Below are 18,966 nucleotides of genomic sequence, written 5' to 3' on the forward strand. Positions count from 1 at the left end.
AAATAAATAAATAAATAAAAGTCTTAAAAAAAAAAAAGAAATTCAGAGGATAAAAATGTTCAATAATTTAAAATAAAATTTACATTCATACAAATGTTTAATTTAAAATATGGCATATAGAATATTTTAAAATAATCCTCTTGGCTAAATGAATTATATCCTTTTTTACTGTTAAATGGGAGAAATAGAATATTTCAGTTAATTAAATCAATAATACAATTGATATTTAGGAAAATCTACAATATTCCAGGAATTCTACCAGCAGGGGGTAAATAAAAGGATTTTCTTATGCCACCATTTTTATCATACAATGCTTATTAAATACCCTAGAGCAAATAACAGTACCTTTACCAAAATGCTCAAAGACAATACCTAATATTCAGCACAGAAGTATAATACTTAATACAATGATAAGATATAAGTGTAAGAACGACATGAACTGTAATATTTAGAATTTAATTCATTGTCTTTGAGTAAGTAATCAAAACCATGAATATGTCTTTTGTATTTTGTTAAAAAAAAAAAAAAAAGGAGAGAGAGAGAGTGCAAGAAAGCTATAAGAAGATACCTGGAGGGGCAACTGGGTTGCTTAGTGGGTTAAAGCCTCTGCCTTTGGCCTGGTCATGATCCCAGGGTCCTGGGACGGAGCCTTGAATCAGGCTCTTTGCTCAGCAAGGAGCCTGCTGCATCCCCTCACCCCCCAATTCCCCTGCCTGTCTCTCTTCCTACTTGTGATCTCTGTCAAATAAATAAACGAAATCTTAAAAAAAGAAAGTATCTAAGTACCAAGTATCTAAGTATCCAAGTATCTAAGAAAGATACTTGGAAGGATAGATAACTTTAAAAAAAAGAGCTAAATGATCAAATAGTTTGAAACTTCCCAAGAAATTATTACATTGTTTTTCACTTCTTCCTTTGTTGTTTTTTTCTTTTTGAATAAAAAGAAAATTCCAATTTTCCAATTATTTTACTTCAAAAAATGTTACTGATGTAATACTATATTCATGTTACAAAATGGGCTAACCTGTAAAATACAACAATTTTAAAAAACTAATCCCTGCACTCAAAGGCTTTTGATATACTGTGCTTGTGTGTGGGGCAAGGGAGTGGGTATATGCACACAACCAAAAATAATAAAAGGAAAACTATATTCAGTTCTATAAATGACGTAGAAAACATTTTGCTATATATGAACACAGAATAAACATTTATCTTTGCAGGATGAGTATGAGTGTCTTATGTAAGAAGTGGCATTTGAGATGAATATTGTAAGTATTGACTTTACCATATGGAGACAGACTAAAAAATTTTCTCAGTAAAGTCAAAACTATGAGCCAAGATATAATGATAGAAGAGTACAGGTTACTTTTGAGGGATATCCAGATATTTGGTGGCAAGAAAGATCTATAAAGTAGTAGATTTAAGGATAAAGGGGTAGATTTGGACAGCTATTATAGCTTGTTGAAAGTCATACAAAGAAAATTGGACTTATTCTGAAAGCAGTGACAGCCACTAAAAATATTTGAGACAGTTACAACTTGTTTTTAAGAAGTCCTACCTGGTTTGGAAAGTTCGTCATGTTAGAGTACCATATTCCTAAGAGAAGCAAAATGATTTTGAGCAACAGAGATAACCACCATGGGGACCAGGATTACTCTGACTGACATGATTAGCATTGTCTCCTAATATAATCAAACTGTTCCAGAATTAGTGCCAACTTAGTGAACTTGGAATCAGAACAAGGACATTTTAAAGCAAAGCAACTTATCTGTTTATCTTCATGATATGGGCTCCAAGAACTCCAAGTCCATTTATTCAGGTGTGTTTAAAGAGATACCACCAATATTTCCTCAGATTTTTTTTTCCTTTCTATACTTGCAAAATTGACCAGTCCTTATTACCTGCTTCTGCAGAACAAGATGCAGTTTCTATAGATATGTTAATATGATCAAAGAATAATTACCCTACATCTATTTTATCTCCTTCTGGGGGCTTTGCTTGAACTCATTAAATGATGATTTAATGGACTCTCAATTGGAATTCCATTTCCCTCATTTTTGAATTCTTGGGAGCCATCTCACAATTATACCTGAGTACTTATAAGTGACACTAGATTAGACAATATTACAAATTTTTTTAAAAAGTGGACTGTCAAAATCATGCCCTTTTTTTTGGCTTAAAAATTAAATTAGTTTTATTACTTTAAAATAATCTACTATAATTGTGCACAATCCCTAAACAACTTCAGTTTTTAATCTGTGGACAGAAGACTGTGGACTAAAAACCTTATTCCATTTTCTGCTAAATAAATAGAAAGTATACATAATTGTGTACAATTTAGAAACTCCTGATTAAGAAGCTAATTAAGAATAAATTTTACAGAGAAGAATTCTGGCTCTAAGAAGGCACAAGAGATTTAACTAAAGGCCACAATGTAGCAAATTTAATACCACAGTTTCTCAATGGACTTTCTTAATTATAATTATCTCTTCTTCAGCTGTTAAAATATTTGAGTCTCATCATATTTAAAAAATATTTTCTTAAGGTAACTGGGGAAAAAAGCCAACTGGTAGTAACAGTAAGAAAAGTGAGGCTAAATATAAAGAAGAATTCTTCAAGAGTATGCAGTCCCCATGTTCATGATCCTTCAATTGGACAACTCAACATAGGCAGGTGTCATCGGATAACTTGCTGGCCTTCAATCATTGTGTCTGTAACAGCTTTTGCTGTTCAAATATGGATGCTTGCATTTGTTACATTTTCCCTTTTTGTTACATTATACCTTCTCTATGGACTTTCTCTAAAACCCATTTTCCATTTTCCATGTTTTAGTTGCATTTCCTAGTTTCCTTAAAGCTTTCTTAATCTTTATTTTCTTATCCACTTAAGGGCCATTTTAAGAGTTAATGGCATAGATTATATTAAAAGCTGAAAGAAAAAAAAAAGAATTGGGCATGCAGTATTTTAGCTATTACTACTACTACTACCAATATCACTACCATCAGTGTTACTAATCCTACTTAGTTCATTTATAGTACAATATCAGTTTTATAATAATGTAATATCTACTTTTTCCTAGGTTTGGCCAAATATTGTAGTACCCCCCCAAATTGCCAACATGTTTCAATATCCTATCAATTTATTTTGGCAAATAGTTAAAAGAGTTGCATTAAAAATCAATAATGAAAAAATACTTATAGAGTTTCTAGTATGTGGCAGACTTTTTTGTAGGCACTGCAGATCTAATGACAAACCAGAAAGAATATTCAGCCTGCAAGAATTTGACTTCTAATGACTAAAACAAACATGTAACTAGTCACAGGGAAGTGCTATAATAAAGTATATAGTTTAGTCTGGACATTCAGATAGGGAAAAAAAAAACACAGTGGTGTGAGAATTAGGGTAAGGAAGTAGCTTCATTTATCCAGACTAAAGAGTGAGGGTAGGGTTAGATCATTAGAAGAGTACTATTTGAAGTAGAAAAAAAGAACATGTAGGCTAACAATTGAAATAAGAAAATGACAGGTGTAGGCCCAGGCAACACCATGTCCAAATATTGAGAAAAAATTTTTTAGATGAGGTAAAACTGAAAACAGTTCAAGATGGCTGAAACACACAATTTAACACTTAAAGTGACTGGAGACATAAGCTCAATGTTGACCAAATCATGAGGAGCCTTGAAAGTCTTATTTTAAGGAGGTTTTCCTCTATCCCAAAGGAAATAGGAAGCTATGGCAAAGGAGAGAGGGTTTAATGAGGGAATGGAATCACAAGCTCTCATTTCAGAAAGATCACTATTTCTGTTGTAAGGATAATGATGTCTGGGGAAACTAGTTAGCAGGCTACAGCAGTTGTCCACTATCAGTAAGGGTGGGGAATGGTATAGTGAAAAGTGAGTTCAAGAGAAATCTTTGGAATAGATACAGATTTAAGCATTTGGTGGTGAGACAGTGATTATCTCTATAAGATCTTCCTGAGGTTCCTGCTCCCTTTGTGTCTATTGTGACTGCAATAATGGATTTTACTGCTATTTCCTCTGTAATCCTCTCTCTCTCCCAAGTATTAAAATCAAAAATTCAGGAAAAAAAATATAAAAAAAACCAAAAATCAAAAAACCTCATCAGAAGAATATACAAAGTTTCCCCATTTATCTGAGGGTGTATTAGTGGATGATCCTTCCCTTATATGTTTGTTTAATCTTTTCACCACTGCCATGTTTTCTGATAATACCAGAGGTCAATTATAGGAAAAGGGAAAGAACATGGGCTTCTCTGAAGCAAAGGCTAAAGAGTCAACTCTTCAGTCATCTAGAACAGATATTCTAAAACCTGACTCTAGAAAAAATCACCCAAAGAACTTTAAAAAAGAAAAAAGAAAAAAATTATACTTATGTCCAGCCCGCTCTGACTACATCACACCCCTCAAATTATATACTATTGTTCTGTTTGAATCTCTTATAATTTTCATGATTGAATTAAAATTAAGCTAAAAACTGAATTTGATTTCTCTGTATTTTTACCACAGTGCCTAGAATACTGCAGTTATTAAAAACTTACATATATCACTCATCAATTACTTATTGATAAGTGTTGGGCATGGTATGGGAAAAAGGCAATTAGTATTTCAGGATCTTTACAACATAAATCAGTGGTTTTCAAACACTAACTATTAACACTACATTTTAAAAAATACATTTTTTTGTAATATGCAGGGTAGATGTGCAAGCACACACACCCAAAACAAATACACACTAAACTGAAAACATTTTTCACAAATTAACACTTACCCTAACGATGAGCAACACACTTAGATATTTTCTATTTTTTGTGTTTATTTTTGTAAAATTAAAAAAGGAACAATGTTTGGAATCCATTATATAGATTTCAATACCAACCAAAGAGAATGACCAAATACTTTGAAAAAGCCTTGCACAGTAGATGTTCTAACTTATTTCTGAACATTTATAGTAACACACTCTGCAAGTGCTTTTATTTAAAAAAAAAAATTAGTCTTTTAAGAAATCCCAATTGTCTCAAAACAACTCATTCCGGTTAGAAAAAGATACAGAGCTTTGTATCACTTATCTTTGTTTCACTTAGAAGAAACTAAAGCTGTTATGGGTAAAGCGATGTAAGTTTCACAATGGTATATATTCAATGTGATGATTTCTTTAATGGACTCTGTTAGCATTAGTTAGGGAAAAACCTGAAAGTGAGCAACTTTCACCAGCAATATCATACGTATTGTTAAAAATCTGGAAACATGATGGGGCATCTGGGTGGCTCAGTGGGTTAAAGCCTCTGCCTTTGGCTTGGGTCATGATCCCAGGGTCCAGGGATCTAGCCCTGTATCTGGCTCTCTGCTCAGCGGGAGCCTGCTTCCCTTCCTCTCTCTCTGCCTGCCGCTCTGCCTACTTGTGATCTCTGTCTGTCAAATAAATAAATAAAATCTTAAAAAAAAAATCAGGAAACATGAAAATATATTTTTGTTAATGCAATTAATTTATCAAGCTGTCCTTCATAAGTCTTATTTAACACAAAAAAGGCTTTTTTTCTTTCAGACAAACTAACATAGAATGGACAATATTTATGAATATAGATGATCTATAAATAGTATTTCCAACTACAGAAAGAGAAAATTCTTCATTTTTATTAAGTGACCTAAGCAAACAATATGTAAGCATTAAGTTCTAAGAATGGATTCCTTATTCAGGGAATAAGTGTTAAATACCAATGATGATGCACACATTTGGCATAGAGACATTTATTTCTTTTCAATCTCTACTTTGATCACACATTCCCTTCCCTATAGTAATAGAAGTTTAATGAAGGCATATGTCCACCCAAATAGAGACTATATTTCCCAGCATCCTCTGCTGCTAGGCATGTTTATGTGACCAGGCTGTGGACTGTGAGATAAAAACAAAACTGATATGTGCAACTTCCGGGTCATAAACTTAAAAGGAAAAGAGCTCTCTTCCTTACTTCCCATTTTTGTTAGGAATGTGGGCAGAGTGGCTTATCTATTGACCAAAGATGGAAGTCAAGCATTGAGGATGGTTCACGCTGTTAGATGAGAGAGACTAAACATATATATTGTTTGAACCACATTTTCCTTTCTAAAAGTGACCAAATCCACATACTAAATAATGTAGAAGTCCTATTCCAAAATTGAATTCTCCAAACTGAGTGGAAAAAGGTAGATGAAGTGAGTGAAGTTTAATTACAATATAGAAGCATGGTTAATGAACAAAAGCATGTAAGGATGTGAGGCTGTCCAAGTAATAGGCAGTTATATGGTAATAGAAAGGTCATAAATTCCCAACTCGGCAATCGAGAGTGTCAAATAAACAATTCCTGGAGGTAACGCTACTTGTCTTCTATAGACAGGAGCTTTTTTTTTTTCTTTGACAAGATGAAACTTTCTCGTATATATTTCATATAAAATACTGAAATAGAACATAACTGCATTCTACACATCACTACACCAAAATGTCAAAAGATTCACTTCCCAGCGTGAAAATGCACAGCAACATAAATATGAAAGGACTCCACATTTTAAATGCAGGATTCACACCTCAGTGCAGAGTGAAATGGAGTATTGTGAACGGATGTGGCATTATCAAATAACATACGTAAGGGGATTTAATGGAATGAAATTTTAAAAAAATTAAAATATTATTGATTCTAACAGATGGAAGATATTTTTACAGCTAAAACCACTCAGACCGGTAAACCACTTAATTGTTTCAAATTTTTATTATAATCTGATTATGCAATAATTTGGAGATATTTCAATGTATTTACTTGGCACTTATCTCTCCAATACAGAGATTCTTTGTAGACAACATTTGTAGAGATCACAAAACTGCATTAACATATACTATTCCATCAATGGAAAACCTATCTTTTCTATACAACTGCTGTAGAAAACCAGAATGGTGAATTATAAATAGCTATTTTGAAAACATCACCAAAATTTCATACCTATTGCCTCACTAAATTTTCCATTCATTATTCACAAAGTGTCTTTGAACCTGTACTTATTGAAAGTAACAGCAACTTACTGATCGAAAATTGCTGGTATTAGTAGAATATACTTCAGAGGTGCCTGACTTATTTCTTTATGTTACTTCTTGTATCTTAATTCACCATACAAAAACGTACGTTGAAAGTAAAACCAAAGTTGGCGTAGTGCCTTTAAAAATGAAACCTATGAAAATGTCAGACCTTTCATCCCTATTCTTGATCTACACTGTGATTATTGTATTTGAATGAAGATAATATAGAGAAATAGTGATGACTCAGGTTCCCAAAGGGAAGGAGGTTCGTTACAGACATTTAGAAGCTAGAAGCTACAGTAAAAATTTATTTTCCTCTCCATAACTTTTCATCTATATAAACAGAGGGACAGAGATCGTCTTAGACTTGGTAGCAATTACCTAGTAAGAGAATACATGGCATCTTGTTAAAAAAAATTTAGTGGACTAAGAAGCATTCCTGATAACTTCACTCTAGATATGATCTGAGTAAGGACAGTCCCAAAACAAATGTTATCCAGTGTGAGATCACTCAAAGAAGTGGAACAATTTTCATTGCATGTAGCTTTATTATTTAGCTATTCACATTTAAGGAAAGTGAACTGAAGCAAAGACAAGCTGGAAGACAAGAGGACAGACTTGTTCAGTTTGTATGCCATAATGGTCCCCGGTATGGGGACAGGAAAGAATAAATACAAAGTTCATGAGACAAAGACTAAGTTAAATCAACTCTTTGCTCTCTCTGGTCTTTCCGTGAAACAATAAGTGAATGGAGAAAGAGGGAGACCACTCAAGCTCTGTGTAACATGCAGACAAAACAGGCAGCCATGGTACACGTGAAGTGTCTTAGAAGCTCTACATTGTCCGTGTGACTTTCTGAAGTATAATTGAGCATCTTTAAAATTCATCTAAATATGAAAATTCTTTAGGAAATTTTGGGAAAGGATGAGTAGAACAAACAAAACCCAAGCCAATTCTGTCTTTTATTATCTATTTGGCCAATTGGTTTTATCATAAAGAGAAAGCCACAGCATCTAGACATCATGAAGCCCAAATTCTGAGCTTCCATGGCAAGACTGAAGAACATCTTGTGTTTTAGAGATGTTCACTGGTAATGATGGCATAGGGAGAGAAGGGGAAGTTAAAAATGGTCTTGGCACTGTCTACCCATAGTGAAGGTGAGACAACACAGTTATAAATAGAAAACTTTCTTTAGCCACTCATTCCTGTCTGCTCTCCAAACAGATGTAACTTTTATTGTGGAAATGTCTGCAGGCAGTTATTCTGGACACAGTCAAGAAATTTTTTAAAAATTACAAAGAAAAAATATTTAAAAGCAAGCTACTCACCTATTCCAATGAAAGCAGCTTTATATCCTTCTTCTTTCAAAGTGCTAAGAGTTATATCATTTGCTGAAAGGCTTTTGCCACAAATTATCTATAAGAAAAAATGTTTGAATAATGATGTTTTGGCATTTGATTAATTAAAACTCTAACATCAAAAAGAACAGAAACTTGATATATAAAAAATTCCATATACATGTAGACATATTTTTGTCTTCAAGTATATAGGCTTACATATACAAAACGGTATATAAGTAGAACACTAACATATCTTGCTTAAGGACTAAATGCAGTTTTGCCTTTTAATGAAGTAGCAGAAGAAAAGCTAGTGTATTTAAAATCAAGTCAGTAAACTTTCATAGCTTGATTAGTGTGTTCAAGGTACTATGTGGGACACTTTAAACAATAAAGTGATAAATGAGTCACAGTTTCTGCCTCAATGTATAATGAAGATCTGTGCAAAAGATGTACATAAATAAATATAATATAAAACAAAGTGTGATCAGCACATGTCTGCAGGAATTCAAGAGGACAGAGAGATTCGTTATGGCTGAGTTCACAGGATGAGAATAAATAGAGGTACAAGGATTTTAATAGGGCTTTTTAAAATAATAGAATTTTGACAGAGGACACTGTCTATGGAAGATGAATAGAGTTGGGAGGCAGAGGATAGACACCACTATTAAAAGTCATGATTCTTTGTTCAGTTCCCAGACAAGAGCCGATTTTCAGATCTGGAACCTACTAACTGCAGAGGGTGGCCAAGTCCCCAGGAAGAAGGACCCTGCAACAACCTGTCATATTAATACTGTAATGATTCCCTTAGTCCCTCTCCAAAGGGAACTATGACCATTTACCCAGGTGACTGTAAGCTGGAGAAAGGACAAATAATCACATGCTTCAAGGACATGGGACACGGATTCTTCACTGACATATATACCTAGAGATGCAAGAGTGGGGAACTACAAGGAAAAAGTAAAAAATGGACCCTAGTAAAATTCTGGCTCCCTGTGGGACCACTGAGATCATAGCCCTAGGGAGTGATCTTTCCCCCAGTATTCAACTGCATAAGCAAAACTGCTATACTTGTCAGTTGAAGTAATCCCCACATTGGGTCGCTTGCTGGTCTGTGCAGTAAGAGCCATAACAGCTACAATAATTGGGAAGGCCAGAGAACTTTTGAAATCCCAGTCGAGAGAGTAAATCAAACACACCACCATATCCTGGGGTGGGTAGGATGAGGAGAGATGGTGGTGGCCCATGTTATATTTCTCTGTAATTCACCAGGCTGGCTCCTACTGAGACCAGATGATTCCTGAAGAATAACTGTAAACTACTGCAGGCGCAACCAAAGAGCAGCCCTGATTGCAGTTTCTGTGACGGATGTGGTATTATTGCTAAAGCAGATTAATAAGGCCACAGGTACACTGCATGGGGTATCCTTTTCCATCCTGCTTCTGCGAAAAAGGAATCAGAAAGAGTTCCCATTCACAGGGGAAAGATAAGAATATTCATTTATAGTTTTGCCTCAGGAATATGTCGACTCTCTGCTGTAATAATATATGTAATCTGAAACTATCTGTCCATCCCACAGAACATCACAGTGATCCATTACACTGAGAACACCGGGCGTATCGGACAGCATGAGCAAGAGGTGGCTAGCATGTTGGAGACTTTGTTAAGACACATGCACTGAGAGGGCAGACAATGACTCCTAAGAAGATCAAGGACCAGTCACTGGATTAAAGTTGAGATGTCTACTTGTCAGGTGTGTGACAGTATAGGCTTCCTAAAGTAAAATATTTGGTTGCAATTTTATTCTCACTTACCACTATAGAGAAGGAGGCATAACACCTGGTAGGCTTCTCTGGGTTCTGAAGATAGCATGTTCTTAAAAACAAAAGCCTCTAAACTGAATCACAGAGTAAGAACAAACTTTACCCATGAAACAGTAATCTAAAATACCTGGTACAGAGTACTTAACTAAGTGCAAGGCTTTCTTCTAAATACCTCATATATAGACTCATTTAATCCTTACAATTAGCCTTGTGAAGTAGTATTGGTATCCTCATTTTACATATGATGATACTAAGGAGCAAGAGGGCTTAGGCAACATTTATCAAGATTGCATCTATAGTCTAACTACAGAGCCAGCATGAGTAACAACTGTGATCTTACGTTTCTGAGGTAAAAAGAGAATGAAAGAAGTGGCACCATCTTCAAAGGCATAGAAAAACAGATTGCATGTTTAGACCTACTGGAAATGTAGTGTTTCTGGAATATAAAGGGCAAAGCAAAGAATAGAAAGAGAAAGTAGGAGAAGAAGATCTCTGGGATTGTGTCATACAGGGCCATGTTGTTCTCCTAAAATACTAATCTACTTTTATATTGGGAGATAGAATAAATGTCTGGAAGTTTATAAGGAGAGGACAAAGTGAGATTAATAACTAACATTCAGAACTCTGGAACATATAAAATATTACAGAACAAATTAAAACATCAAGTAAGCACATACTATTAAAGGTGCTTTATAGCATCTAATAGTGTGTATTTATATTAGAACTAAACACTAACTGCAGAGGGTGTTAATATTAGTGTTTAATATTAGAATTAAACACTACTAAATGTACCTAATACCAAAGTTTCTGAATTACAATTTATTCTAAATTTTTAAAGAAGATTTTTCTTTTGGGGCGCCTGGGTGGCTCAGTGGGTTAAGCCGCTGCCTTCGGCTCAGGTCGTGATCCCAGGGTCTTGGGATCGAGTCCCGCATGGGGCTCTCTGCTGAGCAGAGAGCCTGCTTTCCTCTCTCTCTCTCTCTCTGCCTGCCTCTCTGCCTACTTGTGATTTCTCTCTGTCAAATAAATAGATAAAATATTAAAAAAAAAAAAGAAGAAGATTTTTCTTTTATTAAACTACTTCTCATTGTAGAGATAGAAAGTTTTACTGTTTATTTTATTAAATAAATAACCTTAAAACCAATATATAATTAAGGCAAGACATAAAAGAAAACTCTAGGTCCAAACATTCTAAATAAAGTTTTAGCAAAAAGAGTAAAACCGCCATCTCCAAAGTTGAGCTGTGGAATGCCCTGCTGATGGCTTAATTCATGGAAGTGATCCTCAGAATCCCTGACTTTAGGTTTAGTTTATCTACTGCTTCAGCAGAAAAATTCACTAAAGACCCCTATCCTCCCCGATGTGGTGTGTGTGTGTGCAGTTTAGTTTAGTATTGGCACCACGTGACTTATCAAACATAAACAAAGACATCCCAATCCTTCCACTCTAGTAAAGTGAACATGTCTGAGTTCATAATGTACAGGAAATAAATTCAGATATTTCATATTTCTGCAGCCCATTTCCACCTTAGGCAATACTATGCAACTGGGAAGAACAAAAACAGTTGAATTATACTTCAGTGTACTGAAAACTGGAAAGATAAGTCACTTGACTCTTGGCGTTAATATATTGGAACTGGGACCAGGAAGACTTCACTATACTGTGGACGGACACTGTGAGAAAGACGGATAATAGCCATTGGGTAGCAGCTCCATGATGGAAATGAGACAGCAATAATAACAATATTCAGTGAAATGACAGGCACCAGTACTCTTCTCTGCCTGTGCTGGGAATCTAGTCAAATTTCCCTTTTCTAAAAGCCTCAGACTCCTAGTCATCTAATCTGCCTGTGCTGGGGAATCTAGTCAAATTTCCCTTTTCTAAAAGCCTTGGACTCCTAGTCATCTAATCAATAACTAAATCTCAGTCAGAAAGAACAAGGAAAAAGACTCTTTGACAAAAAAAGTTAAAATTCTGTTTACCTTATGCCTTGGGAAACTGAGATGAAATGTGTAACATGTAACTAAAGCTATTATTACAAGACAACTACAACTACCGAAAACATTCCTGTAGCTGATAGACTATGAAATCATAATATTATTTGTTAAATAGATATGATATTAGAAAAATGCCACATGCTGAGCATTTTGTTTCTGTTTTTGTTCCTTTTAGTCCTATGTACTTCTTTATATGTAATAGTTCATCTTGATTTTTCTTAAACATGGATTACAACATATAATGTACCTTTCTCTAGTGGCTTTAGTAATAAGGGGCTGAGTACTCAAGCTTTGTAGCTAAATTCAGAATAAATTCACTCTACTTCAAGCTCAGGATAAGAATTATTACTATTCAAATTTAAGGGCTAAATATAGTAAGCCCTGAGCCAAATTTCCATCTAAGATCCTCTTTGGGACTTCATGGAACTTCCTTTACATATCCATAATATGCCTTCATATATATATAATAATAATATTTGTAATGGAGATAAAGGTTTACAACTTTGTTTTGGAATATAATTCTTTCTTCAAAGAAAATGTGTGATACCCATTATTAAAAATACAGATAAATGCTCCCATAAAATGGCACAAGTTTGCAGAGTGGATGAAACGACAGGACCCTTCTATATGTGTGTAAGAGACACATTTGGAACCTAAAGATACATCCAGACTGGAAGTGAAGCGATGGAGAACGATCTTTCATGCCAACAGATCTCAAACGAAAGCTGGGGTAGCAATTCTCATACCAGAAAAATTAGATTTTAAGCTGAAGACTGTAGTCAGAGATACAGAAGGACACTATATCATTCATAAAGGGTCTATTCACCATGAAGACCTAACAATTGTAAATATTTATGCCCCCAATATGGGAGCAGCCAGCTACATAAGCCAACTGTTAATCAAAATAAAGGGTCATATTGCTATCAATACATTAATTGTAGGGGATCTTAATATGCCACTCTCAGTAACAGATTGTCCAAGCAGGAAATCAATAAAGAAACAAGAGCTTTGAATGACACACTGGACCAGGTGAACCTCATAGATATATACAGAACATTCCACCCTAAAACAACAGAATACTCATTCTTCTCCAGTGCACATGGAGCCTTCTCCAGAATAGAGCACATACTGGGTCACAAATTAGGGCTCAATCTCAAAACTGAGATTATTCCCTGCATATTCTCTGACCACCAATGCTTTGAAACTGGAACTCAACCACAAAAAAAAGTTTGGAAGGAATGCAAACACTTGGAAGCTAAAGATGTTCCTGCTGAAGAGTGTTTGGATGAACCAGGACATCAAAAAAGAACTTAAACAATTTCTGGAAACCAATGACAAAGAAAATGAAGATATATCTGTTCAAAACTTAGGACTTGGGCAGTCCTAAGGGGGAACTACATAGCCATCCAAGCCTCACTCAAAAAACCTGAAAAATCCCCAAAACACCAACTCTCTTTATACCTCAAAGAACTGGAAAATCAACAACAAATTAAGCCGACCCCACGCAAAAGAAGGGAAATAATCAAGATTAGAGCAGAAATCAATGAGTTAGAAAGTAGGGATACAGTAGAACATACCAACGAAACTAGAAGATGGATCTTTGAAAAAATCAATAAGATCAATGAACCAGTGGCAAAACTAATCCAAAAAAAAAAAGAAGAGGGCCCAAATTAATAAAATTATGAATGAAAGGGGAGAGATCATGATAATACCAAGAACATAGAAACAATTACTATTGTTAATAATTGTTGTTATTATTATCGTTAAACAATTATTATCAGAAATTATTATCAACAGTTATATGCCAATAAGTTAACCAACCTAGAAAAAGTGGATGCATTCTTGGAAACCTATAAACTTCCAAGACTGAAACAGGAAGAACCTGACAACCTGAATAGACCAATATCTAGTAATGAGATTGAAGCAGTGATCAAAACCTCCCAAAAAAGAAGAGCCCAGGACCTGACAGATTTCCTGGGAAATTCTACCAAACATTCAAAGAAGAAATAATACCTATTCCCCCGAAGCTGTTTCAAAAAATTGAAGCAGAAGGAAAACTTCCAGACTCTTTTTATGACAAGCACTACCCTGATCCACAAATCAGGCAACGTCCCCATCAAAAAGGAGAATTTCAGACCAATATCACTGATGAATATGGATGCCAAGATGATTCTCAGTAAGATCCTAGCTAATAGGATCCAACAGTATATTAAAAAGATTATCCACCATGACCAGGTGGGATTTATCCATGGGATGAAAGGATGGTTCAACATTCACAAATCAATCAATGTGATAGAACAAATCAGTAAGAGAAGAAAGAAGAACAACATGATCCTCTCAATTGATGCAGAAAAAGCATTTGACAAGATACAGCATCAGTTCCTGATTAAAACTCTTCGAAGTATAGGGATAAAGGGAATATTCCTCAACTTCATAAAATCTGTCTATAAAAAACCCATAGCGAATATCATTCTCAAAGGGGAAAAACTGACAGCCTTTCCATTCAAATCAGGAAAACGACAAGGATGCCCACTCTCACCACTATTGTTCAGCATCGTACTAGAAGTCCTGGCAAGAGCAATCAGACAACAAAAAGAATAAAAGGTATTCGAATTGGCAAAGAAGTAGTCAAACTCTCTCTCTCTTTGCAGATGACATGATATTTTATATGGAAAACCCAAAAGACTCCACCCCCAAACTACTAGAACTCATACAGCAATTCAGTAATGTGCCAGGATACAAAATCAATGCACAGAAATCACTTGCTTTCATATACAGTATCAAAGAAAATATAGAAAAGGAAATTAGAGAATTGATTCCATTTACTGTAGCACCAAGAACCACAAGATACCTGGGATAAACCTAACCAAAGAGGAAAGGATCTGTACTTGAGGAACTACAGAAGACTCATGAATAAAATTGAAGAAGACATAAAAAGATGGAAAAGCATTCCATGCTCATGAATGAGAAGAATAAACATTGTTAAAATGTTTATAATGCCCAGAGCAATCCATACTTCCAATGCTATCCTAATCAAAATTACACTGGCATTTTTCAAAGTGCTGGAGCAAAGAATCCTAAAATTTGTATGGAACCAGAAGAGACCCCGCATTGCTAAGGAAATGTTGAAAAAGAAAAACAAAACTGGGGGCATCACGTTGCCTGATTCAAGTTTTATTACATAGCTGTGATCACCAAGACAGCATGGTGGCACAAAAACAGACACATAGAACAGTGGCACAGAGTAGAGAGCCCAGATATGGACCTGCAACTTTATGGTCAAATAATCTTCAACAAAGCAGGAAAAAATATACAGTGGAAAAGAGACAGTCTCTTCAGTATTTGGTGCTGGGAAAATTGGACACCAACGTGTAGAAGAATGAAACTTGACCATTCTTTTATACCATACACAAAGACAAACTCTTGAAATGGATAAAAGACCTCACTGTGAGGCAGGAATCCATCAAAATCCTAGAGAAGAACATAGGCAGTAATCTCTTTGACATCGGCCACAGCAACTTCTTTCAAGACATATCTCCAAAGGCAAAGGAAACAAAAGCGAAAATGAACTTTTGGGACTTCATCAAGATCAAAACCTTCTCCACAGCAAAGGAAAGAGTAAACAAAACAAAAAGGCAACCCATGGAGGGGCGCCTGGGTGGCTCAGTGGGTTAAGCCGCTGCCTTCGGCTCAGGTCATGAACTCAGAGTCCTGGGATCGAGTCCTGCATCGGGCTCTCTGCTCGGCAGGGAGCCTGCTTCCCTTCTTCTCTCCTGCCTCTCTGCCTACTTGTGATCTCTCTCTGTCAAATAAATAAAATCTTTAAAAAAAAAAAAAAGGCAACCCATGGAATGGAGAAGATATTCACAAATGACGCTACAAAGGGTAATATCGAAGATCTATAAAGAACTCCTCAAAGTCAACACTCAAAACACAGATATTCATGTCGAAAAATGGGCAGAAGACATGAACAGACACTTCTCCAAAGAAGACATACAAATGGCTAACAGACACATGAAAAAATGTTCATCATCATTAGCCATCAGGGAGATTCAAATCAAAACCACATTGAGATACTACCTTACATCAGTTAGAGTGGCCAAAATTAACAGGATAGTAAACAACATGTGCTGGAGAAGATGTGGAGAAAGGGGAACCTTCCTGCACTGTTGTTGGGAATGCAAATCGGTACAGCCACTTTGGAAAACAGTGTGGAAATTCCTTAAGAAATTAAAAATAGGGCTTCCCTATGACCCTGCAATTGCACTACTGGGTATTTACCCCAAAGATACAGATGTAGTGAAAAGAAGGGCCATATATACCCCAATATTCACAGCAGCAATGTCCATAATTGCCAAATTGTGGAAAGAGTCAAGATGCCCTTCAGCAGATGAATGGATCAAGAAGATATGGTCCATATATACAATGGAATATTACGCCTCCATCAGAAAGGATGAATGCCCAACTTCTGTATCAAAATGGACGGGACTGGAGGAGATTATGCTGAGTGAAATAAGCAGAGAAAGTAAGTTATCAGATGGTTTCACTTACTTGCTTTAGGAATAACAGAGGGCATTAGGAGAAGGAAAGGAAAAGTAATTGTGGGAAATCAGAGCGGGGGAGATGAATCAGGACCAACTGTGGACTCTGAGAAACAAACTGAGGGTTCTGGAGGGGATGCAGGTCAGGGGTTGGGTGAGCCTGGTGGTGGGTATTAAGGAGGGCACGTATTGCATGGAGCACTGGGCGTGGTTCATAAACAATAATCTTGGAACACTAAAAAAATAAAATAAAATTTAAAAAGTAATAAAGTAAAATAAAAATACAGATAACAATTTATATGATCTTCACATTGTGATAGACTATTTGGCTAAAGAGATAAAATATTTCCAGAATCCCTAAGATAGGAGATCAAATGGAAAAATTTTAAAAATATTTCCCTTCTTTAGACACAAAAATTATTTTGTAGGTATTGATACATCTCTCTCCTTCCAGTAGAGTTATGATATGATTTTATATTATTTTCCAATAACATTCTATAATAATAGAAATGCTTCAAATAACTATAATAAGAAAGAAGATGCTGTAGAGAGGTTATCACAAACAAGATCTCAGTTAGATATTTTTACTCAAATTATGAAGCAGAAGACATGCCTAGTAATTACAAATTAACTTTAATTAAATTCTATCAAAATATTTTGAGAAATGTCAAATATAAAAATATCTAGAAAAAATAAAAAATATTTAAGCGGATTTACAGTTTTTAGCTTTTAATAATGAAGTCATTAGAAATAGTGTAAAGATTGAAACAAAAGTATTTATATCCACATATTTTCTGAATTGCAAAACATATAAAAAAACAATATCTAATCTAAAAGTTAGTGACACTGATATGAATATCATAAGAGGCTTTGTAAAACTCTACTAGGGTTAAAAATAATATAAATGTTTATATAAAATAAAGAGGTTTTATAAAAATACAGCTAAGATGCTATTTCTTCTAAAGAATAAACAATTATATTATACTAGATCCTTTGAAGCAAAATAAGCTGAGTATATTTGAGGAATTAAAAGTTGTGTATTCTGCTGCTAAGTAAAATAAAAAACAAAAATTTGAATTCTATCACAAGAATATATGAACAGATAAAAATATTACCCTAAGCAATTCTGTGCAAAAGGAAAAAAACAAAATTACAATTATTCAAGAAAAATAACAATAATAATATTAATGAAAATATAGAGATACTGAGAAGGGTTTATTAATAAAGAAATTAATAATTAAAAATCATTTCATTATTCAACCCAGAAAAAAGAAAAGTAAGTATACAACTCAAAACATTAAAACAGAAAAATAAATGTAAGGATAGCAGGAAGAAAGAATTAATAAAGTCAGCAATTAGAGAATAAGAAAACATAAAACTGAAAGGTGGTTCTTTTTTTTTTTTAAGATTTTATTTATTTATTTGACAGAGAGAGAGATCACAAGAAGTCAGAGCAGCAGGCAAAGAGAAAGGGGGGTGGGAAGCAGGTACCCCACTGAGCAGAAAGCCCGACACGAGACTAGATCCCAGGACCCTGAGATCATGACCTGAACAAAGGCAGAGGCTTAACCCACTGAGCCACCCAGGCGCCCAAGAGGTGGTTCTTTTAAAGCATATATGAACTACAGAAACTACTACCTACTCTTATCAAGAAAAAACTTAAGAAAATATAATGTAGAAGTTTAGAAATCAGAGACACAGATGGGATACAGAGGAGATTATCAGAGACATAGATGAGATATTCTTATTGCATAGAGGATAATGTATTTAAATCTGTGCTAATTATTCCAAAAGTCTCAGTGAAACAATTTTTTTCTAGGAAAATACATATTGGCCAAATTGATATGAAAATGAAATACATGAAAAGACTAATAACCATTAAAAATAAAAAGTCAGGGGCACCTGGCTAGACCAGTCGGTGGAGCACGGAGCTCTTGATCTCAGGGTTGTGAGTTTGAGCCCCACGCTTGGTATATAAATTAGTTAAATTAGTAAAATTTAAAACTTTTTTTTTAAAAGGTAAAAGTTCCATCTCTCATAAAAAGGCTTTGAGGTCAGAGTGACAAAATTTTCAAAGTTAGTAAAATAGTTAAGTCTCATCTCAAAACAATATTCTTACCAATAAGGAAATAATGAAATGCTGAGAAATTTATTTTTATAAGGCTACCATAATTTTATTACCAAAACTCACAAAGATAACAAACATAA

At 34.8% G+C, this 18,966-nt stretch overlaps 1 protein-coding gene across 5 annotated transcripts in view; it reads right to left on the reverse strand.

Annotated features, from left to right (window-relative positions):
* Nucleotides 1-18,966, reverse strand: part of DPYD (dihydropyrimidine dehydrogenase) — an 833,094-nt gene that overhangs the window by 555,934 nt on the left and 258,194 nt on the right. For all 5 annotated transcript variants that reach the window (XM_059375481.1, XM_059375484.1, XM_059375483.1 and 2 more), the window contains one exon: nt 8,389-8,476. In XM_059375481.1, the coding sequence (XP_059231464.1) occupies nt 8,389-8,476 (88 nt within the window). The remainder of the gene's footprint in view (nt 1-8,388; nt 8,477-18,966) is intronic.

This window comes from Mustela nigripes, chromosome 14 (genome assembly GCF_022355385.1).
Source record: "Mustela nigripes isolate SB6536 chromosome 14, MUSNIG.SB6536, whole genome shotgun sequence".
Lineage (NCBI taxonomy): Eukaryota > Metazoa > Chordata > Mammalia > Carnivora > Mustelidae > Mustela > Mustela nigripes.